Genomic DNA, 23,680 nt, shown 5'->3' on the forward strand with positions numbered 1-23,680 from the left:
TAATCATGGATTGTAATCCTAATCATTAACAGGTTGACACCGAACATTTGCAGGTTAAGAATAAAGAAAAACAAAGTTATTGCAAATCCAATCAAAGCTGATATAAACTACATATTAGGACAGAATAAACTGTCAATTAAATAAAGAGCTCAATTAGAGTTTAAAAAAAGACTTGCATATAGGACTCCCATGGGACGAGAAGTGACAGATACCTCACAAGTTGTGAAATGACAGATAGGGATAAATGGGTTTGTTCATGTACTATGAAAAAGAGCAACACCATGCTACCGTCAAGCAATAACAGGCCACCTATAGGTAGCATTTATTATAGATAGAACCAGAACAGAGTTTGATGTTTGAGTGTTTGACAAGCACGCAGCCTGCATATCCCCCACTTGTAGTTAAACTGAGCAAATACTTTCTACATGAACTCTGGAAAATGACTGATGAGAATTTTAAATATTAACTGCCAGAAAACTATAACGGTGTGTTCTTAAAATGCTTTTTGAATCCACTAAGAAAACAGTTTGCATTGTTGGATACTACTCTCCTTGTGTTGCCTCACTTTCAAAGCACTTGACACTGCAAAGCATTCCAGTAAACCGCTGTATTTCACTTCAGAGTCGCATACTGTTATCTGGACTAGCGCTCAGTTAGCACTACATTGCCCAGGTCTCGAGCGTGCTGTTCTAATGCAATAAAATGACCATTTCCAACTCTTTCAGCTCTTTGTAGCAACTCAGTCTCCTGAGGCCATTGGTCTTCAGATTGCAGGGCGTTTATGGTTGTAAGTTGTTGCAGTGTGCAGAGGGAGGGAGGAAGGGTGGAGGGAGGAAGGGTGGAGGGGAGGGAGGGAGGGGGGAGGGGTCATCAGATAAGAGAAGAATTTCTAGACTAATTAAACCCTTTGAGACAAAGAATCACACCACAGTGATTTACAACTCTCTGTACCAGTTAACTCAACTCATATTTATCTGTCATATTACCCTGATATCATTTCTACCTCTATTAGTAAAAACTCAAAATTAGCAGGCATAGTAGAGTAATTAACAACAGGTACACAAGATTTCAACGTTTCAGTTATGAGTTACGGAGTTTTCAAAAAGAAAGCGGACAAAAATGTACAGATAAATGGATTTATTTTAATCAGTTATATGGTATAAGAGTCTCCTTTTTACTACGTTTTTAATGCTAACCGTATAGCATGGATCTCCATGTTTAAATGCATAAAACAAATCTGAACATGACAAACTGTAGGCATTTCTGTGGCTTTAGATGTCTGTTTAAAGAGGGAACATTTAATCTAGTCAGTGCAACGGAACAAAACAAAATGAGAAGCTCCAAACTTGTGAATAGCAAAAGTCTACCAGGCATAATTCCTTTTGCTGGCTGCTGCAGAGGGGTATGCTAAGATAGAAAGTATTATTTTCCTAAATGGAAGGTGTCAGATGGTCACGGAAATGTGATCGGCTGTTCAAGATCACTGCTTCCCATCTGCAATTTGTGACGTGTGAAAGATTCAGCCCAAATGTGCTCACCAAGCGTAAATCCTCAGCACTTTCTCTTATCGTGGAAAAGCAAGATAACCAGCTGTTTACAGATCAGAGAACATATCATATTAATATCATGGAGAGGGTGATATCATCTTGTTTGTAAAATATTTTGTTAACTAAGTGTGCTGTGGTATGGCAACCTATAAAGTTAAAGTTGTAATTTATGTCTTATTGAAATTGTTATGATTTAAAGGTTTTTGTCTGATTAAAAAAATAGTAAAAGGTTGAAACATAACATGCTGCAGATTAATTAAAGCTCACTGCAGGTAACAATAAATACCAAATTATAAAGCTTTTAGCCTGTATGTTTAAAATTAAAGACCCCCTCTCAATCCCAGTTAACTATATGTCAGAGATCCTTTCTTTCAACATGTTTCTTATGTTTTATATGATCTTTTAAGAGTTAACAGGTTTGTGTAATATTATGTGATATGACTGGAAACACTCTATAAACAAACAGTATTTTGAGTAGCCTTGATTAGGAGTTTCAATTTGAGTACGGGGAAACTTGAAGTTTCTCTGTTAGGGGCACTGACTGAAGCAGTTTGTGACCTCTTGAAAGAAGCTTACTTATTAAAGGAACAAATGATTTAATATAAAGCTTAGGAGAGGGGGCCACTTTAAGACAAACAGCTTTGGTTTATGTCATAACATTTTGAAAATGACAAAATTAGTGACATGTTTGCCTAACTAAATATTTATTTATTTTATATCAAGTCTGATTCCCTAATTAGCGCATGTCATCATAGTTGAAAGTTAGTCAGAGATGATTCATGAAACGTCCACTGTGTAATAAAATTGGAAACACTTATATTTGCCATTCAGGGAGTATGGGAGACCTGCTGTTTTAAACCCCTAGATCCCCACACATGGTGTAGCCACCACAGACACGGCTCAGAGAGTCAGCCAGCAGCCGGGAGGTGATCAGAAAAGAACAGGCGGTGTCCCCTTTAGAGTGAGCACAGGAGCGTGTGTGTGTGTGTGGCATTTCTCAAATGACAAAAGGATGCCAGTTGTGCAGTACAGGTGGGAGGAAGACATGGAGATGTTGAGGAGACTCACCTGAGGGAGAGTCTGGGCAGAAGGGACCAGGGCTGTAGTGGATACCTAGAGATGTGTAGGGGCCGCAGGAGGCCATGGTGCCGGGGAGGAGGTTTAAGGGCTGGAGGGAGAGGGGGCTGCTGTTGCGCAGTCTCCCCAGCGTGATGCATCTACCTTCAGGGTGGCAGCAGGCGTGGAGTGGGGTGCGATGGAGCGAGCACGGGCTCAGTGGCGCGGTCACCTAGGGACGCTGAAGCTGCTGTAGCAGGACTGATAGTTATTCCTTGGGAGAATTGCAAGATGAGCCCCATTGTATTAGCAAACCCCCTCTACTAAAACTGTATCAATGTTCTCAAGCCTTGAGAGAAGGATGCTGGGGTGCAAAATATCTGACACTCACCTGAGAAGCAATGTAACTTTTAACTTTTATGTTGAACAGAACTATGATGTTGAGTATGTAATCTTTTTTTCTTCTAGTTTGGTATAATATCCTAAACTGCATGTTTCACTGTGAATCAGAATTACTGTTGTCAAAGTTAAACTTCAGTGAATTCCTTTGGCAAAGGGAAGCCAGCAAATTATTCCATACTGATTCGAAATTCTCAGACATTAAGCTTTTTAATTTGCCTGCCATACTTTTGTGTTGCAACAGTTTGAGTCGTATGTTTTAGAAATTCTCTGTGTCTAATATGGTCAGCACTCCCAATTATTCACTCCACTGACAAGTGAAACAAATGGGACCAACCAGTGCATTCTGTATTATCTACACCCCTTGGATTCCCTGACAATAATTAATACAATGGCAAGCTGCTGTTAGCAGCCACGACGACATGAGCTCAACAACATAAGCTCTCTCTTTCCAAGAGCTCTTTAGGGGAAATTTCATCCAGCAGCAGTGAGGTCATATACATTATGACCACAAGCAGCTGGGTCATATCCAAGCATAGATAAAGGTCTTATAGTAGGGTGCTGTTAACATCACCAGGTTATTACTCACATCATTACTCCATGAATGTAAGGTGCACGGAATATGTCAAGACTAATATGAATGTAGCCCTGACTATAGAGATACAGTATACACAGCCTTAAACAGCAAAGAAGTTTCTGTATATATCATACCAGTTTATTAATAAGCCACATAATCTTACTGAAGCGGCAGTGTTGACCACCTCGCTCATGTGGTCACACATCATTATCTACTCTTACTTCATTTTCTCCTAATACGCATAAACAGGAAAACAGGTTTGCTAATATATCATATGTTATACAATCTACCATATGTGGGCATTATTAGGTTATTTAGCAGTATGTTTTCCCCCAATAAAAATGAAATAAAAAATGGGTCCTATGATAAAGTAAAAATAAATGCATTTTCTTGGTTAAACAGTAAACTGGCCAATATGTCCATTTGAAGAGTTGTCATGTTATCATACTAGCCCCCTCTTATTTTAGCCTGCACGGATATTAACAGGTTTTTTAATTATAGGGGAGCACATTCCCCCAAACATCCATTAAAGGAATGCCATGCTAATTTTAAATCCTCGCAGCAGGCACTGGCATCAACAGAAGAAAAGTGGATGAGTTTCTCTTTAACAGCTGTAATTTGTGTTTTCCAATCACCATGCTGATTTCTGCTCATTATACTCCGGTTTCACACCGGTAAGTGAGCAAAGTTTGGATTGATTGACTCTAATTAACTAAAAAATGTTCCAAGCCATGGATTTATTATCATGCTAGCTAGCCACAAATGTCAGAGACTTTCACAAATTATTATCCTGTTAAGATAAATATCTTTGAAATCAAACGAGTGTGGAAACACAAGGAACACGTATTGTTATACTGATGAGTTTGTTTGGCATGTTTTCGGCAGAGTTCCACATTAAGGACTCACCTGGGCAAACACTCGGCGTTCCAGTGTATTGTTAAGCTGTATAGTATGACTGAATGACAGATGATGTGGTCACCTAAACTTTAAAGGAACACACTCCCTAATAGCCTTCTGCAGTGTGTGTGTGTTTGTGTGTGTATACTGAGGTGAATGAACAAAACAAACACTCTACTAAAGAACTAAAGATTTTAGTTCAAATTAAATCACATCTTTTGTATAATGTTACAGATAATAAAAGTTACACTGAGGCAGAGCAGTCTGGTCAACTCTTTGTTAACAGTGGACCTGTTCCCTCCTGTGTTCTCCAAAACTTGGCAGCATCTCCCTCATTGATATTTTAGACACAGTAGCACCTCTCTCCACTCACATTCTTTCCTTGACTCCATCAGCTCCATGGCTCAACTCTCCACTTTCTTCTGAACAAAGACAGGACAGCTTGAGAGGACACCTCCATTTTCCTGTTTTTTTTTTTAAAAAGATCTCAAAACAGAATTTTGTTTAGCTTCAGAATACAGAACGCTGCTCTGATTCACTTGGCTTCACGTCAACGATCAGAAGTAACCGCTGAAGTGAATCCAAACGAAACGGACCCATCGTCTGCATGGTGGCGCCAGGCGGAAATTGAGAATCATGCTGCCTGTAAATCAGATTTTACCAACATGTCTCTTGAAAAAATCTGCCTTTATCCAAAGTACAACAAAAAAATTTTCTTAAGTAGCTTAGATGTATCACAAAATATAACCCGACAATAAGACTTGTGCTGTGAATTGAATCCTCATCATACTGAAACTAATATCTAACATAGAAGAAAATACATCTCAGCTTTCAAGTGACCCCATTAGTATTTTCACAGTCCATCCTCTTTAGTGAAGCAGCATCTAGGTGTATACACATTGATGCCTATCTGTTGATAAATGTTTTGACATCTATCCATGTCTCACTTTCATATTCTTAGGGGACAAATTAGATGCAAAGACAGGAGATACATTTATCGGGGAGGCACCTTGGCTTTGCATGTAGTCAGTATAAAGTAATGTGTTGTTTCCATTAGCATGTTTTTAAATGTAAATTATGATATGGTTTATAGAGTTGAAAGCTACCAAAGAATAGCCTTAATAAAACTTTGAAAATGTATGTTTTTGGGAGACAAGACTATAAAACTTTGAATTTTTTTTTTTTTTTAGACCAGAATTACTTCTAATACGCAAATTGGCTTAACATTAAAATGTCTGTATTTAAGATAATATACTATGGCCAAGTTTAAGGTACTAGACTGGACCATAATGTCTTTTTTAGTTTGTTGCGTTTACACTGCCCCCTTCTGTCTCCATGTGTAGGTGATGCATCTGGTGTATTGACAAACAACAGCATCTTCATCAACCACACCGAAAGAAGGAGAGGAACATCTATTTCTATGGAGCAGCCTCAAAGCATCCATCTGAAATAATGAGAATTGCAAGACACAAAAAAATCAAAACTATTTGCAAACAAAACAAAAACTAAAGAAACATAATTGACTTGTCTGTTCTTTCATGTATATTAAAATATGTAACAAGTCTGATTAAAATTATATTAATATATTTTTTATCCAGAAATCTTTTGAGTTCACTGAGAAAGTCTATATGGAACAGGCATTAGTGTCTACCATTAGTATGACATTGTTGAAACATGATGAAACAAAAATCAATTTTCTACAAGTACTAAATGTGATTCAGTTAAGATTCCAAATTGAAAACAGTTTCCCCAGGGTTCTTTAGAAAGCCAGTGGATAGTGCACACACAACATCCTTTTGTGCACACTATTTACCCCTGGATTGCTTCAGGCTAATGTCTCAATAATTTCACTCCTTTCTCAGGTCCTTCCCACAAAGGACTTAACTAATGATCCATGGACAAAATGAAGCATTTAAATTTATTCATTAATCATTCATCTCCAGCTCATTGAAAATGCTAAACTTCCACAAAATTAAGATTGAATATTGAAAAGTGATTGAGGGAGACAGCTTTCACAGAGTGAGGCGAGTGAAAGGAGTGCGGAGGGGAGGGGGGGTAAGAAAAACAGGGTCTTTCATGACACAGTGGTCTTAACATGGGCATGGTCAAGGTGGCCAAGGTGTACTAAGTGCTAGTTAAGGTCACAGGGTTTCACTAGTTGTAATTAGATCTTGGAATCTGGAGAAGCGTAGAATTTCTGTCAACACTGCCTGTAATTATTCTCTTTTCCAATTAATGGTGACATAGATTAATTATCTGATGAGGCAAAGCCAATTGCAATCATTCACCCAGCTAAAATTAGATCAGTCCTGACAGCAGCATGAAAGTCACCTGTTTCATTGTTATGGATTTGCTGCAAGTAAAGAGGGGGGAATAGTGAAGCGTGCTAGGGTAAGTAAGTTGTCTGGTACAGGTGAATGTCCAATTACTCTGCTGTTTGAACTGAAGGCATCTACTCATTCAATCCAGCGGCATCTGGACGGGCTTGTTTGTTCACCCCAGCTTCATCAGTGGTAGTAGAGTCATCCGTCAAGGTTTGCAGGAATGCACAGATGAGATGAATATCTTCCGACAACCCATCCTGTTTGAAAAAGGCACAAATAATAACAGCTAATTAAGAAAATGCTGCTTTTGCAAAAATGCAGTTATACAAACTTGTGCATCCTACACACAGCTGGTGGTGGATCTGAAAGTGTGAGAGTAAAGTTACCATCTTGTTCTTATTTTTGTGAAGAAGGAGAACAAGAGGCTCCTGGTGAACCGCGTCCAGGTTCAGTGCTCTTCTGTTTTAAAAACCTCAGCATCCAGTTTTTCTATTAAACTGCCTGGCACTGTCAACCAGCTTGGGAATCTGAACCGGCCTAGCCATGCAGAAATTCTCTGACTAACAATTATATCAGCAACAGGATCTTGGATTACTTTCCCCTGGGACTGGGGCAGTGGGCGTCTGCTCCAATCATTACTGGCCATTCAACAAGGCTCTGCACTGCTCTCCGCTGTTAGCCATTGTCAATTATGCCATCCCTAGTGTAAACTGCAGAACACAAAGCTGAACTGCCAGTTCTGGCAGGAGTGTAACAGGATGACAGCCCGCCGCCCCCCACTCCCACCGCCACCCACTCCTATCCACCCACTCACCCACCCTAGGGTTCCCCAGTCTTCCTCCCCCTCGAGCTACTTTTGAGAAAGATGCCTTTTTACTTCTGAATCAAGCACGCCATAGCCGTGAAAGCGCTAACCTGACCTCTCGTATGTTCTGCTTGTGAGGTTAAGTGGACATGATGGATTACTATAGGCCTCATCTGGATCCAGCCTGGTAAAACTCCATTTACAGCTGGTATCAGTTATCTGTTGTGATATCTTCTGTTCTCTCCTCTAAAGCTTTAACAGTTGTGAGAATCTGTTTAAGATGTGCTGCTTATCATTGTAGTATGTGTGTAAACTGCTTCATTAATGAAATACCCACAACACTATCATTATCTGCATACTGTTATTACAATTTTTTTTGTGGATCGCGACACTGCATACATTTGTAGGTAATTTTTTTCCTTTTTTTAAAAAAGGTTTTTCGACATGTGTACTTTTTGGAGGAGAGACCCTGAGCTGGACTGTTCACGAGGAGCCTGTTTAAAGTGAGTGCTGCTTGCTCTGATGGACCCTGTGCTGAGCTGTGACGGGTGACGGTGTGGTGCGCTTGAATACACCAGCTCTTTTGTCCTTCACACTCTGCGGCTCTCTGATAGCTCCTCCCCCTGTGCCCTACTCCTCCCTGCCTTGAGCTGTGATCTGCTGGGGCCTTTTCAGGATGGGCCAGTGAGACATGGCTGCTCCCTGTAATGTCTGAAGCAGACCCATCAGAAAAAAACATGTCAGCAGTCAGAGGAGGAGGAACTGCGAAGGAAACCACTTAATAGTATAGTATTTTCACTCAGTTCTCCTGTGGAAAAAAGATCTAATCTAATCTGAGCATATTTTACATTACCTGTGATTAGGATTAATTAGCTTTTGGAAGACAAAACATTTACCAACAATAACAAAATAGGTGTTGTATACAGAAGCACAGACTGCGACTGACAAACACTTATGTAGTGTATGAAAAAAACAAGTAAAAAATAGTGAGAAAGTGGTTCATAGCATGGTTGCATGCCACCTGGCTCTGCGCTAATGCTGGACAGGATATTTCATAAAGATTCATCACTGTCTCTCTGTCCGCTTTGACCTCATCTCACATCACAGCACAGATTAGACACCGATTATCCTCTAAATGAAGATCCTTACTTCTCAACCTTGCAGAACATGCTGCTACTCTTCTGCAAGACAGACAGCGGGTTACTGTGCTCATAAAGAAAAGTCTGTAACAAGGATATCTTCCATGTGACTGATAACCTCACTCTGAAACAGCTGTAAAAGTCACAAATGCCCCTGCTAAACAGGTTCAAATGTTGATGCAATGTAAGCAGGCACAGGGTGTTGTGTATAGAGTGTAAAGAGTTATCTAGAGAGGCAGAGCTAGCCTCAGACATGGAGTCATTGCATCGGCACTGTAGCAGACACATCATCCATCACACGAGTCTGTGATCTGATGAGTGAATGTATAGACTGTAATGTAAGAGTGGTGTCTTTAACTTCGCCATAGCAGTGAGGCACAAAGCCTTGGTGGGTGTTTGCCTGGCTGCCCTTGCTTGGCAAAGAAGACACAAGGCAACCGACTAGCCGGGTGAGGCTCAAACAATGCCAAGCATAACATGGAGTTACTGTAGTATGGAAAAGAATACGCTTTCATCCGGTAGAATACCTAGACTGGGATAAAAGTTGTATAAAGGATTTACCATTTAAACGGATGGGGACAGTTGTGAAGTTTCCCCATGTTTTACATTTATTTGTACAAATACCTGGGCTGTTTTTATTTTCTGGTCGGTCTCTTGAGAAAGAGCCTGGCACCGGTCCAGTTCAGCCTGGTCGTAGAGGCTGCGTTGTTTGAAGTATTTCACCAAAGCTTTGTGCATCCTCTTCTGCAACAAAGAGAGCTAGAGGGAGAGAAGGCAGAGAAAAGGAATTGGTAAGGCAGGAGAGGAAATTAATGGCAGTGTTCAAGAAGAATGATGGAGGGGAATAGAGAAAGCAGTCAATAGCCCATTCTGCAGTACACGGGCCTGACAGGAATTTCACAGTCTCTTGGTTTCTCTGCCCACTCGTGTGCACTCATCAGAATCCAGTCACATCTGGCTGCCAGGATGGGGGGTTAATTTTCTCTAAATGCTTCAGCAGTTTTGTTCTAGCCGAGGCAAACTCTGTGACTGCAAAGCTGATGAGTAAAATATTTCTACTTCACCCAGTTTAACTTTATACCAATCCCCTCAAGACATATTTTACACATACACACAGAGTCATGAACCCCCCACTGAAACCAGAAATTATTCCTAGTCTCTTGGAAAGACATGCTGCTTGCTTTATTATTTGAACACAGTTTCAAGCAAAGAGGTTTAAATTCTGATAGATGCCATTGCTTTTCTTCCCCCCTCCATCTCTCTACTCTTCCTACAAAGCTTATCATTGCTTGGCAATGTGTTCCCCAGTGCATTGAAAACTAAAGCGAATTAGCTCAGTCATCAGCTCCTGAAGGAAAGACAATAACAAGAATGCTCTTTATGGTGTACCCTGTTAAAACTAAGAGCTGAAAGCCTCCACATAAACAAGGCAATGCTTTCATGTACAGTAGAATATAGAGGCTTTTTTACAAGAGGCGAGTGCAATCAGATGCCAATTAATTTTGTTTTTCATTTTCAGAAGAGAGATGTACATATTTGAATATATTTCTACTTGTTGAGTTTTAATGTTGAAATATCCGGTGTTAAAAACATTACTGCATCTCTATTTTAAAAGAAGATATACTTCTCTGATATTAAATATTGTGTCTTCACTGAATTATTAAAAACAACAAACATAAGAAGCATGTGTTTACAATAAAATAAGCATCACTTCACTAGAGGAAACTGTTTAGTTGAAGAAAAAAGTATTTTAAAGCTGCAATGTTCACATATTTAAGCAATGACCCATTTAAAAGAAGAGAAGAGAATGATAAAAGACTTAAAACTAGCACAGGTTTGTGCCTGATGATCTCCAAACTCTGTAGGAAATGTTAATGATGTTCTGGAGAAAAGAAGTCACAAATAATACACTAAAATCAGTCCGAGCATAGGAGTACTCAAGTTCACAAAAAGTACTAGTCTAGAAAAACATAGAATGTGTGTTTATTTTATAATAAAATCTTAAATAAATTATTATTACTGATCTATCAGAATATTTATGGACATGTTTTTTTTTAAGTATTTTATTGATTTTCTGCCACATATTAATGAATACTTCGTATACAAAGTACAACGTATGCAGTTGGTTGCTGGATGATAGTTATTAGATGTTTCGGGTTTCCATGTTTTTGATTCGATTTGTTCAGATTTAAAAAAAAAACAGGATGCAAGTAAATGTGTTTGTGATAGAATAATCTTTTTGTACTTCATTCCAGTTTTATATTTAAGGCATTTGTGTAGTGGTTGTTATGAAAGCATAATAAGGGTTCTATTAAACCTGTCACTTAAACTATATAGCATGAATGCCTGCTGTCAGGATTATATTTCTATATAAGGATACTTAAGAGATGGTTCTCATTGTGTCCCTCAGTGGAATCTAATTAAATAAATTATAGGCTTTGTACACACAAATGACTGGTGTGAGGCGTCTCATAAACATGCACTTATGTTATGATCTCTCACATGATCCTGTCAATGTTCAATGTCTTTACCTTGTTGCCTCTAGTTAGAAACTATGAGCAATCACATTGTGACACATGTATAGTAACTAGGACATTAAATGCAAACATTCTAAAGATAATGATAAATTTGAAACATGAAAGAAGAGGGATTCAGCGTTCCTGTTTAAATCAGATTAAATATAAAAGGCCTACATTTCAGAAACATGTTTGATCATAAGCTTGTTAAAAAAAACAACAACTAAATTCAGGCATAAGACACTAGCCGAGAGGCTGCTGTTGTAAGAGTGTAGAGTTGAAACAAACAAAAATGGTGAAGGCTGAATCCAGAGTAAAAGAAAATCAGGCTTTGATCATGAGCGTGGAAAATCCTGTCCACAGGATTTTATTTTTGCATGCATTTTTCACTTGATAACATTCATGCAGTTAGATGAGGAATTGCTCAAGTAAAGGTATTAGTCATTTTTTGGAACAAATAATATGCTTTTTTTTTATTGCAGGAGCAGTGTGGCTTCTTCCTGGTGTTATGCCTGTCATGTGTAATTCTTTTCCAGTTAAATAGTGTCAAAAACTATACAGATTAAACATTAAAATGCTGCTGTGTTGTCTGCCTCAACTAATCGAGATCTCTGCTGATATTTTAGAACTGAAAGCACATGCGTTGTCTGATTCTAACCTGTGTTTTCTGCTGATCCCTAACAAATGGTGTGTGAGCTGTCTTGAGCAGAGGCATGTTTGTAACACTGTCGCTAATAAAACGATTCACCTCTGACCATCTTTAAAAAAAAAAAAAAAAAACTATAATCAAGAAAATATAGTCGGTATAGTATTTACATGTACCATCAACCTCCCTCTTGACTCCCCTTGGTGGCAAAACCACATAGCTATCATTACATGATGTCACATCCATCATCCTCCTCCACTCAAGTTATCTCATCATTATTGGATTGCTGCAGTAACCTCCTCACTGCCTTGCAAAACTAAAACCTTATTTAAAAGACTGAACACATAAGGAGGAGCTTTCTAGTGCATCTAGTGATAGAACATGAGGAAAGACAACATAAGATAGCAGAGGACATGATCTACTATATGTCATAAAACTTCATAGAAAAGGGAGAGCGTGATGATAGTCATGTAATAAATATAATAATATGTGACAAAAGGTTATAAGAACTGTACCTGTATGAAATAATGAACTGATTTATGTGCATGGTTTTTCTCGCTGAGTGCGAACACAGCTTCCTGTTTGGCCTCCATGAGGATCTTCTTAAGACTTTCATACTCGCTTGCCAGCTGTTTGTTCTCCTTCAGTGCATTTATTAGGGCTTCCTGTACATACACAAGAGCAGATAGTTTCATTAAAGGAAAATATTATGTTTACAGTAGCTGTAAAATAACCATCAAGACAAAATCCGCAAGAGGTCGGCTGAAGACCAATATTGTTATTACTTTGATCGTACATCGTCCCCTTACTGGTGATGCACTGATGCAGCTTTTTTCTTTTCCTCACAGTCTTTATTCTAATAACCCTTTTTGGAACACCTGACCAATCAATCATATCGATTTTCTTTTTTCCTCAAAATAAATCTTTAGTAAATCTTGCTTTGCCAATTTCAGTCAAATCAATATGTCAGGTAACATGAGGTCAGTGATCCCTGTTTTGCTAGTTAAACAAAGCTGATCATCTTATGTAACTTATTTAACGTAACTGACAAAGGTAACAAACAGTATTCAATGTAGATCAATCACTTCATGGCCAATTCCCCATTGGATTAATAGAGTTAGCATGGGCCCTGACACCGATCTGGTGTATCTGATTAGTGTATGCCTTGCTGTCACAGATATACTGAGCAAGTTTAAAAATGATTTCAACCTCTAAATCAAAAATGTGAACTTTACAATTAGAGCAATCAGCATTAGTTGGATGGCAAATTTACCAATGTTTGCAGACCAAAGCCTCACTGGCAAAAGGAAGAACAGCTGACGCAGCATCAAGTACAGTACAGATTTAAAATACACATTGAATGATCGCATCAATGTTTTCATGACTCACAATCAATCATGTAGAGATACCCGCCTAAAGATTTTCATAGTGAAGAGAACTGGACAGTCAATACACAGATATTTACATACTTAATAAAAACACCACATAGACCAGTGAGAAGACACTTCAGTCGTATCACTACTCTACGGTGTGTACATAACAATATGTCCTTTCTGTATAGGTACTGTAAATGAACATAAAATAAATAGTAGGCATACAACACTGGACACTTTTCCTGGGGAATCAAGCAAATAAATCAAATTGAATATGTGTCTCTCTGCATGTCCTCTTTTTATCTGAACAGTGTTTCCCGAGTGCTGGATATGTGGCTGGTGAATATCTCAACTCTACCTGCAGACATAATGAAGTGTGTCTCTGCAGTAAAACAGAACAGCACTAAAGTGATGAGTTTAACCCAGCAGAAAGAGGGGCTGTAAACATGACAAATGCCTGCTATTGATTTCAGGTTTAATTACTCCATGCAGCACTGACAAAGCCCATCTGATGCTGTTGTGAAGTGTAAATGGAACAAATTACACTTCATTGCCCATAAGAAACTGATAGCGTCGGCAGTTTGCATTGTTTACTTTGTGCTCACCATACGACAGGCACTGATCAAATGAATAAAAAAAACAGGTGCATGTGTGAAAGATGAAATACTTTTAAGGTATGTACGGGTTGAATAGAGAACGCCTCAGATGAAACATGTCAACCTTTTTTAACTTGATACACCCTGTGTTCATATATTTGAGAATAAGTGTAGGCTTTTCTCCATACAGCCTCATACACGTTATGACTAGATTTTTATATTGGCCAGTATAAGTCCCTAATATAAAAGAGGAGCTGCAGCTCACAGGAGCTCATGAAAGTATAGTATTAGGTCGGCATTTTTAGAAGAAATCTCTTCTATAAGATTATTTGGAAGTGTCTAACATTCTGCTTCATGCACTGTGATCTCTGAATGCACACTGTGCTTATTATGTTATGCTAATGCAGACATTATGCGTGCTATGTATTGGTCGCAACAATTAAAGTGACCAATTTCCTCACAACTTCACTCTCTGTGATCTTTTTATTTGGTGAGGAGTATTGTTGTTATATCATCTTATTCCGTCGAGTGAAAAGACTAAACCCTTCTTTGCATGAATAACTTTTATCTGGCTAATGGGAGTTGTGTCTATGAGGAAGACTTCTAATTCTTAAATTGTCTCACGCCAACAACTTCTTTAAAGTTGCTGCACTTGGATGCATGGCGGCTTAAGCTCCATTGCCTTTTCTTGTTTTGAACTAATGCATTCTTGATCACCGTTTAATGAAACTATATACCACATGGCGATTTCACATTAGATAAGCCATGTGAAACCCCCATCAGCAAAGAGGCTCTGGCTGGGGCTGATAATCCTGCAGATGAAAACCTTACAATAAATAGGGGTTTCTCTTACAAAAGAGGGTTCAAATACATGCCATTTTGTGCACAGTAGGCTCATGCTTTTACAAGAGCATATTTCTGAGATTGTTATAAAAAAATGAAGACATTAAATGCTTATTTGATATTCTGAACTGTGTGCTTACAGTGTAATTGCTATGTAAAATGTTGGCCTACAGGTAACAGAATGTGCACTGCATCTCACCATGACACGCATCATCAAATTCGTCCAGACAAAAAGACTACAACAACAGTGAGTTGTCATTTGTGGGAAAAGCACTTAAACAAGATTGACCATGGCTTGTAATTTTAATTGCACGCAGCTCTTTTCTCTGCATCTTAAGGGAAGTATTGTGACAAGCAATGTGCTGACACTAATCCACACACATATAAACAATGAGATGTTTTTTTTTTTTTTTTTTTTGCAGCATGTCTGAAAGTATTTCAAACAACAAGAGTTATACTGAATAACATTATGTTACCTTGGAATCCTCCCTTTCTTGTTTCCTTGCTGTAACATGAGCCGAGTGTGTCTCTATGGATCGCTGTGTTCGTTGTTGGCAGTTATTAATATCAGACTGCAAAGTGCTCATTATGAGAGCAGCTGATTTGTTTTTGAATTCCACCACATCAAAAACACTTCTGCAGGGAGAAATCAAACACATATATTTTATATAATTATATTTTAATTTTTGAAGTAAGAAAGATGTACATGATGCATGAAATTCATACTCAAACCAAGACTTACATGTAAGTTATGTTAGTTATACTCTACATTTCAAATGTTTTTCAAATATAAGACTGAAGAAATAGTTTAAAAAGGTCAAATTTTTTAGATTATTTATTCCAGGGAAAGGTTAAATATTCTGCGATAATGATATCCCTTTCCTTTTCATGCGCTGTAATATTGGGTGTTCCTTATCTATAACTAACTTACTGAAGTTCTGCTATGACTTCTGGCATGCCTTCAACTATTTTTTCCATCTTATCTGAAGCATCTTGGTATTCTTTGCACTTCTTCGTAAGGTCACTGATCCTGTTCAGGGTATTGTCATATCTCTTTATAGTAGCAGTTTGTAAATCCTGTGAAAAAAATAGCAGCATTTGTGTTGAAAAGAAATCCAATGGAACAACATTTGAAGTTTAAAGTGCTTTTAACAATGGATGTTTTTGTTCTATAGTTGTGCCTTGCTGAATGTAACACAAACCTGACTTCACGACTGTCCTCTAACACACAGAGTTACTTCACTCAACCTTTGAGTTTTCTTTTCTTACCTGGGCAGATTTCAGTTGGTCACATTTGAGTTTCCTTTCCTTGTCAAGGCTGAATAGTATTTTCCTGTGTTCACACGCAATCCTTTCAAACGTTTCTGTCAATTTCTTAATTTTCTACATAAACAAAAGATTACAAAAAAATGTCATTAAAATTTATTTTATATATTTTTTAATTTTTTTTTTTTTTTTAATTTTTTAATTATCTTTCATATTTTTACAAAATGTTACTGGTACCTTAATCTTTGTTTCCAGAGTCTTTGTTGCTGAGGAAGCATCATCCAAATCTTTTTGAAGCTTTTTGTTTGTTATCGCTGATCTCCTTTGTTGTCGATTCAATTCTTCATTTAAATTTGAACACTGGCTCTGATGCAAAAGTAAATAAAAGCTAAATATATTGTTTCTTTCCAACACGTCCAGGGGTTAAAAAAAGTGTAATACAACTGAAGTGGGAATGTTCAAATCATGAAATTGAATACAGCCATGCATTGAGAGTACCTTACGAAAACGTATGATTATTCTTAATTATTCATCTCTTTATGAATTGAAACATAGGAATACCCTTATACAATTAAAAAGTTAAACAAAAGGGGAAAAACACTTTGCAACATTACAGTGGTCCATAGGTCTGAATTTAAACTGTTTTTGTTGCTCTCCTTTTTCTGCCATTCAAACAGAATGAAATGAAGTCAGTCACAGTGAAACACAGAGACGTCTCGTGTATTTACCTTCAGTAGCTCCAGGGAAGTCATCTGACCTGTCAGATCTTTCCTCAGGTTTTCTATCTCTTTCTGCAGAGCATAAAACGAGAACTCAAAAAACACTGAAGGGAGCATCAGGCATCTCACATTTTCCTTACAGACTGTGACCCATGCAGTATACACAGAACGTGTACATATGTTGTCATTTACCCTGGCCCGCTGTTCTTCCATGAAGGTGAGCTGCTCCTGCTCTTCCAGTTTAGCCTGGGTGACACTGTGCTGGGCTACAACTTGGGTCACTTCCTCCTTGGCCTTTTCCCACTGCTCGTCATTGTCAATGATTTTCTGGAGCATCTGCTTCCTCTCCTCACGCATCTGCCTCACTGCCTTCTCACTTGAAAAACAAAACAAAACACAGAGATGTGATATTCAACCCACATAAGATGAATACTACTGTATATATTCATACCAAATATGAAACTTATTATGTTCCTTGAAAATTGACTCTGACATGATACCTCTCAGCAAGTTTCCTCTTGTAGTCTTCTACATCCTGTTCAACCTCCATGTTTTCTTTACAAAGAGCTGTGAAGGTGTTACGTTTTGAAAGGAGCTGCTCTTCTATGCAGGAAACCTCTGCTTCCCCACTGAGTCTCTGTGGATAACGTAACATATAGTGTGTGACTGCGTGAATGCACACGCAAAACACCTTTCAGTGCCATGAATTCAAACATTATTAGCATGCATAGCTTCAGTGAAAGTCCAATCATAGTCTAGCAGTTATGTGCAATGCACTACTCAATGAACTATCTAGACACACTTCAATAGCCAAAAGCAGCAGCAACATTATAAAGTCAGTTTAACACTTCGGTGACAAGACATACCGTTTTCTCAATCTGTTCTTGTAGGGATATTAGCTTCTCTTTTAATTTCTTATTCCTCTGCATTTCTTGTTCAATTTGAAGTTGTAATTCCAAAATCTGTTAAAAAAAGAAAGAAAACATTGATACGACCACCTTTAAGTTACTGTTAAAAAGATATATATTTTAAATCACATGTATAAGATATAATAACCTTGTCTTTATCAGTTTTCTCGAGCTCAATCATTTCAGGAATACGTTGTTTGATGGCTGCACACTTTTCATCAGTCAGAGCAACCCTCTTTTCAGCAACCACTATTTCAGCACAAAGTCCCATCTCAAGCCCATTCAGCGAGTTTAAATCTTCCCTGGAGAGAAAACAACATTACCTGTGAAAATTAAACTGAAATTATAATTTTAGATAAGCTTAACTATTTGTTTTTTTTTTTTGCACATACCACCTTGTATTCAAATTCTAGAGTGATTAAAGAGAGTTTTATTAAATATAGTCATCGTGAAGCATTGTCAAGCTTGACCTGGTGCTTGTGTTGTCAGCATCAAATAAAAATGATATGCAAATATTAACATTGTGAAAAGTGCTTTGTTTTTATATATCAGGAGATCTGTATTCAACCCACATTCAAGGTTTGTTTGTAAAGAACATTAACAACAGATGAGAAGCCAAAGAAATGAAGAACAGAAGCCGCAACAGTTCAGGTCAAAGCCAGCGATACTAAATGTCCCCTCTGTCAGTTGAACTCCCTTGGTGCTGAACCTGTTTATTTTTAGTGCATATAGGAGAAATACTCACAATCTGTTAGCAAGCTGATTCTTCATCGACAGCAGTGAATAATCTAGTGCTCTCTTTTCATTGTTGGCTTCCAGATTCATCTTTTTCAACTCCTTCTTCACCAGCAAGAGATCACTTTGTGTTTTTGAGCAAACTTCATCAGCCTAACAAAAGAAGGAGGTGAAAGGATTTCCACTGATGTAGTTTGTGAAGCGCTTTATAAAATAATTGATATTTACAAAGAAGATGTGACTGATGTCAAACGATACTCTGTCAAAGGAGGTATTCTGAATCCTATACCTACAGGAGGCCACTTAACAACAATTGTTTCAATTATGCTTCAGTTAGCAACAAGCGGCATCTGGAATCAAAGGTGACCTGTTGCAAGTGACAAATCTGTCCCTCACACATAACTCGTAACAGCACAAGTTCATGTTGTATTTTTATGATGACATAAAACTCAAAGTACAACTGAGGCTGTATTGGGTCATTAGATTTGGATGCATTTTGACTTGAACAGAAGAAATTAACTAGGAGAAAAGCTAAATGAAAAGTCAGTGAATTAAACAAAGTTATTAGGATTCATCCTCTGGGGACTGTGAAAGTCTGGACCAAATTTCACGGCAATTCAGTCAATTGTTAAAATGATTTTACTCTGGACCAAAGTGTTGGATGAACACTAGACCAATAGACCGACAAACATTGCAATCCCTGGTGCCATGCTACTTGTGGATTAAAAACAGAGGTAGAGAAGAGCAAGTGTGCAGGAGAGAAAGAGCAAATGTGCTTATGTCATCACGGTAACTATCTAGAGTACAAAATGTACAGGAATGTGGTTTAGCGCTTATCTGTGTCGGACTACAGAGGCAAACCTAAGTGCCAAGTACAAGATAATAAACATCAATAGACTCTTTGAAACAGAAAACATCGAATTCAAGGTTACCTCAGGTTGTGAAGTGTTGATTTCATGAATGATGCCTCTCTGAACTTCCATGTTTTCCTTCACGATAGGAAGTTGTTTTTTAGCAAAACTAATGTCCTCCTGTAATCGCTGGTTCAATACCTCAGTGTAAGACAGTTTCTCCTGGGCTTGAAAAAGTTTCTCTCGTTCCATTTTCAGCTGCCACTTAAGTTCAGTGATGTCTCTTATGCAAGCTTCATGCTCTAGAAAAACATTCAAGAAAGATTTAATTAATAAAAAAAGGTATTTTAGAACTTCAAGAGCCTTACAAAACTTCTGAAGATTCAAATACGTCTTTGAGGAGAAGATGACTCTCCTTTTGAGCACTGACCTTTTTGGACTACAAAAGAGTGCTCTTTTTGCTTCCACAGTGAGATGCTGTCCACCTTGTTCTCCAAAAAGCGTTTTCTCCTCTTCTCTTTGCGAAGAGCTTCCTCTGCATACTGCCTATCAGCTTCCAGTCGCTCAATCAGATACACAACCTCTCTGAGGACATCATTTATTTTCTTCAATTGAGGCGATAATGGACAACTTTCTGGAAAATGAAAAACTTCACAGGATTGGTTCATTGTAATTTACTGTATCATCGCTTTTACTTACATAAACAATCAAAGAAATGTTTTTGCAAAGCTATTTTGGCACAATTAAAATGCAAATACATTTTAACATGGTCTATGGTTCACTACTAGTGGAAGATAGGATGTAAACATCATCTATGGAAAGTGAAACATGGGACTCAATTATTGTCCCACTAACTAGCCTCTTCTGTGCACACTAGACACTTATATGTTGATCTTTCATCAGCATGTGTAGTAGGGATTTGTTTGCTTTGCAACTGCATGAAACAAGTTGAGCAAGAATATTTAAAAAATGAATATATGTGATTTTTTAACAAAAGGTGTTCACCTCTTGCACTGATTGCGAAGCCTTCAACAAACAACTCTGTAGACATTGCTGATTCGGTATCTGGATCTCTGGATTGAAATTTATCAAGAAAAAAGGAAAACAAATTCCAGATGTTTTACTGCAATTACATTTTGTTGAACATTGTGAAAAGAAAAAAAATCACCTTAAAGTTTTTTTGTATTGGTTCTTGCCCTGGTGGACCTGTGGTTGATCTTTTCCAGACTAACATAGGGCAAACATAATTCAAAATAAATGTTTCATATTTGAGATCTGTGATACATTTATGTCAAAAGTCGTATCCCTTGATTTTACCTGCTGACACCAATTTTCCACTGTCATCTTCAGCTCCTGGATATGGTAAATGACACTGTTGACATACGGTGAGGGACTGTTGAGCAAAGCACAAGTGCGATGTCTGCCAGAGCACACGGCTTGAAGATCTGCTTGGTCTTGGGAAACACACAATATTGAGAACTATGTAATGAATCTTTCAGAGGACCAATGAAAGCCAATTCCTTCCTCAATTTCCTTTGCATAATGGCACTAAATCCTGAAATGTTTAAGAAATTACACACTGATGAATTTACCCTCATTGGAAAAACTCAGCAAACAACAGACTTTAGTTTGAACACTATAGTTTGAAAGATTGTGACAAAAAAAAACAGTTTGTCTGCGAAAGATGCTTTTGTGATTCTTCACTTTTTGTTAGATTCTGCCTGTAGATTCTGAAATATACTGAAACCATCAGTGAAAGAGCAAGGCAAGTCGCTTGAACATCCCCACCAAAAGAAACATCAAGGGCGTAATTCTTGGTGGTGAAAGGATGCCATCTGGCTGACAAAAGGTAAAAAAACAGCAGTGGTGCAGATCACAATCTTTCATATGAACATTGCTTAAATATATTATATATTGCAGACTATGCTATTGCACAAAGTCATTTTTAATCACAAGTAAAACTAACCTGGGTGAATTTATAATGTTAATATAATAAAGTCTAATTAATCAAATTAATCTTGGTAGCAAAACCTTGTCTGTCTAATATCTATCATCCATACACAGTATGTGACTGCTACTTTCAATTCAGTGCCTACCTGACTAAAAAGCTTAATTTAATTATTGTTTTAGAAAAAAGTAGACAGAGTCTTTAAAACTTTAAATCAAAATAAGTTGAACTGAAACTCTAGACCTTGTGCCCTATTTTATGATTGGTGTACGATTTGTAAGAACTGGTATCATATGTTCATTCATGCCTGTGGTCAGCCACCTGTCCTCCGGTTGTGTTGACATTAGTTGTACCCTCTTTCATCTTTTTAAAAAGACAGCGTCATATATTCGGGGTAATTGATGGACCCCGGTGGAGAAAGGGGCACTCAAATCAGTAAGAAAAAGCTAGGTTGCAATCTGCCTCACACTAGGAAACCTTTACCACCTGTGATAACAGTTATTCTACTGTGATGTCAGATAAATCAGTAGAATGGCTTAATACTGAGCTGACTCAGACCAAAAGAACCATCCAAGAAAAAACTGCAGGCAGACCCGAAATATAAGCCATCTGTTGCTGAGCAGTTTAGATGAATAATACACTGTGAAAAAACCAAGTGGGGTAGGAAGGTGGTAAGGTAATATGTCATCAGTGGGCTGAATAAGCTCTAAATCATAAAGGCTGGGTGTATTATTGTCACAGAGCCTGGCCATATGAAACTGAGAGCCAGTCATCTTCACTTGATATTATTTTACTGTTATTAAATAGTTAATGTATCAAACTGTTTTTACAAGTATTTCCTGCTTTATTGCAATTTCTGGTGAGTAGTCCAGCTTAAGTGCTGACTTGACAACAGAAGGTAAGAAATTCCTACTGAACCAGGAAAGAGGTGGAGATTTGTGACATTTTGTCATGATGTTCAGACATAAAGTGGTCAAGATGAACAATGAATGCTGAACCGTCACTCACAATTGTCTGTTCAATATTTTAAAGATAGGTATTGAGTGTGTGTTTGTTGTGAGTAACTGAGTATAACCATCGGATTTGAACTGAAGCATCAGTGTAGCCTGCCGTACATCAGAGTCCCAGCGGGGACTAAATACATCACAGCGCCAACAGTAAGAGTGGTTCATTTAAATAATTTAATTAAATCTTTATTTGGAAGAAGTAAATCGACTTGAAAACGTCTCACCTTGCTGACTTGGTCTCCCTTCCCTTGATGGGAATCTGAGCGGTTCGACGTCTGGCATCACTGAAACTGGTCTGTGAGGATAAAATAAAATAAACACTTCCTTGATCTCTACCGTCGTTTAAACTTTCAGGTTCCACAATAACTTACAAATACAATCGTAAAAACGATGTTTTGTTAACACATTTTCGATGGATAGCATAATTTTAAAACGTGCATTTAATTTTTCAAACAAGTGAGTCAAAGTTGCGTCTGAAACCTTCACTCACGTCCGGATGTTGTTAATTAACTTAGCTAATAATATATTAATGAGCAGGTGGGGGCCGTTGTCATGGCAGAAAGTGAAAGCCAAAAAAATGGCTTGCAATCAACTTACTTGTATTAACACAACAATGGCTGGCAGCTATCTGTTGGTTATCTTGAAGTTTGTCATTGTTCTTCTGCGCCGCAGTCGGTCTAACCCGCCTTTCATAAAAGTTTTCTACAAATGGGTAAACTCAAGTCGCTGCTGTCAATCTTCCGCGGACGTTGCTAAGCAACAAGGGGCTGCGCGCGGAGACAGTGAGTTATGTTCAAGAGCGGCAATTACGGTTCGTGTTTTCGTTTAGCAACACCTAAGTGGTGTTTTCCCGACTACTTTATAGGAAGTTTGAGACATTTGATATATAAGATAAGAATACAAGTAGAATAGTATAATACAATCAAACATGGCTGTATCTAATGTTTAATATGATTAATTATTTTATGCAATTACAGTAGCCTACGGCCCTCTGTCGGGTGTTTGTAAACAAGCATAACAATAAGCCAATGTTATAATGTAAACATGCTGCATCATCCTATACTCATATACAGCTAGCCTATTTGTTATTGTACAAACAAAATGTAATATAAATATTTATCATTGGCTAAAATGCAAGTTATGCGTTAGGCTACATCATTACAGGTGTTTTAAAAACTCGCATAATCCATAAATCCTTGAAATATATGACCCAATAGTCAACAGGATACCTTTCCCTCTCTTTAGTGGTTTCAAAACTTCAGTTTTTGATGACTGCATTTACAGCTGGGGTAACAGCTAGTCTACATTAAAATGTAGCTTAAAATGGGGATGCGTTCGGTGTTTAGAAGACAGTGGACTACAAGCTATAAGATTAGTTGTTTGAGGTGGGTTTAGGTATACAGCAAATGCATTCCAATAGGAAATAGCCTAACATTGTATGATTCTATTTTTTTTAATAGAAATAGTGAAAGTGTTCACAACTACATTTTGCAAACCTTTATTGTAAAACGACAAGTAAAAGGAAATT

At 37.8% G+C, this 23,680-nt stretch overlaps 1 protein-coding gene across 1 annotated transcript; it reads right to left on the reverse strand.

Moving 5' to 3' along the window:
• Positions 1-6,380: 6,380 nt before the first annotated feature.
• LOC109997656 (coiled-coil domain-containing protein 178) lies at positions 6,381-22,881 on the reverse strand. The gene is made up of 20 exons (XM_020652217.3): positions 22,750-22,881; positions 22,377-22,447; positions 20,515-20,651; positions 20,366-20,424; positions 20,203-20,270; positions 19,628-19,831; positions 19,279-19,499; positions 18,357-18,499; positions 17,760-17,913; positions 17,570-17,665; positions 17,204-17,340; positions 16,896-17,079; positions 16,713-16,775; positions 16,222-16,350; positions 15,988-16,101; positions 15,650-15,795; positions 15,195-15,354; positions 12,422-12,571; positions 9,369-9,503; positions 6,381-7,057 (listed from the first exon to the last, which is right to left on the reverse strand). The coding sequence occupies exons 2-20, from the start codon at positions 22,432-22,434 to the stop codon at positions 6,929-6,931; spliced, it is 2,487 nt and encodes an 828-aa protein (XP_020507873.2). The 5' UTR covers positions 22,435-22,447; positions 22,750-22,881; the 3' UTR covers positions 6,381-6,928.
• Between the last annotated feature and the right edge of the window lie 799 nt (positions 22,882-23,680).

The sequence above is a fragment of the Labrus bergylta genome, chromosome 4 (assembly GCF_963930695.1).
Source record: "Labrus bergylta chromosome 4, fLabBer1.1, whole genome shotgun sequence".
In the NCBI taxonomy this organism is placed as follows: domain Eukaryota; kingdom Metazoa; phylum Chordata; class Actinopteri; order Labriformes; family Labridae; genus Labrus; species Labrus bergylta.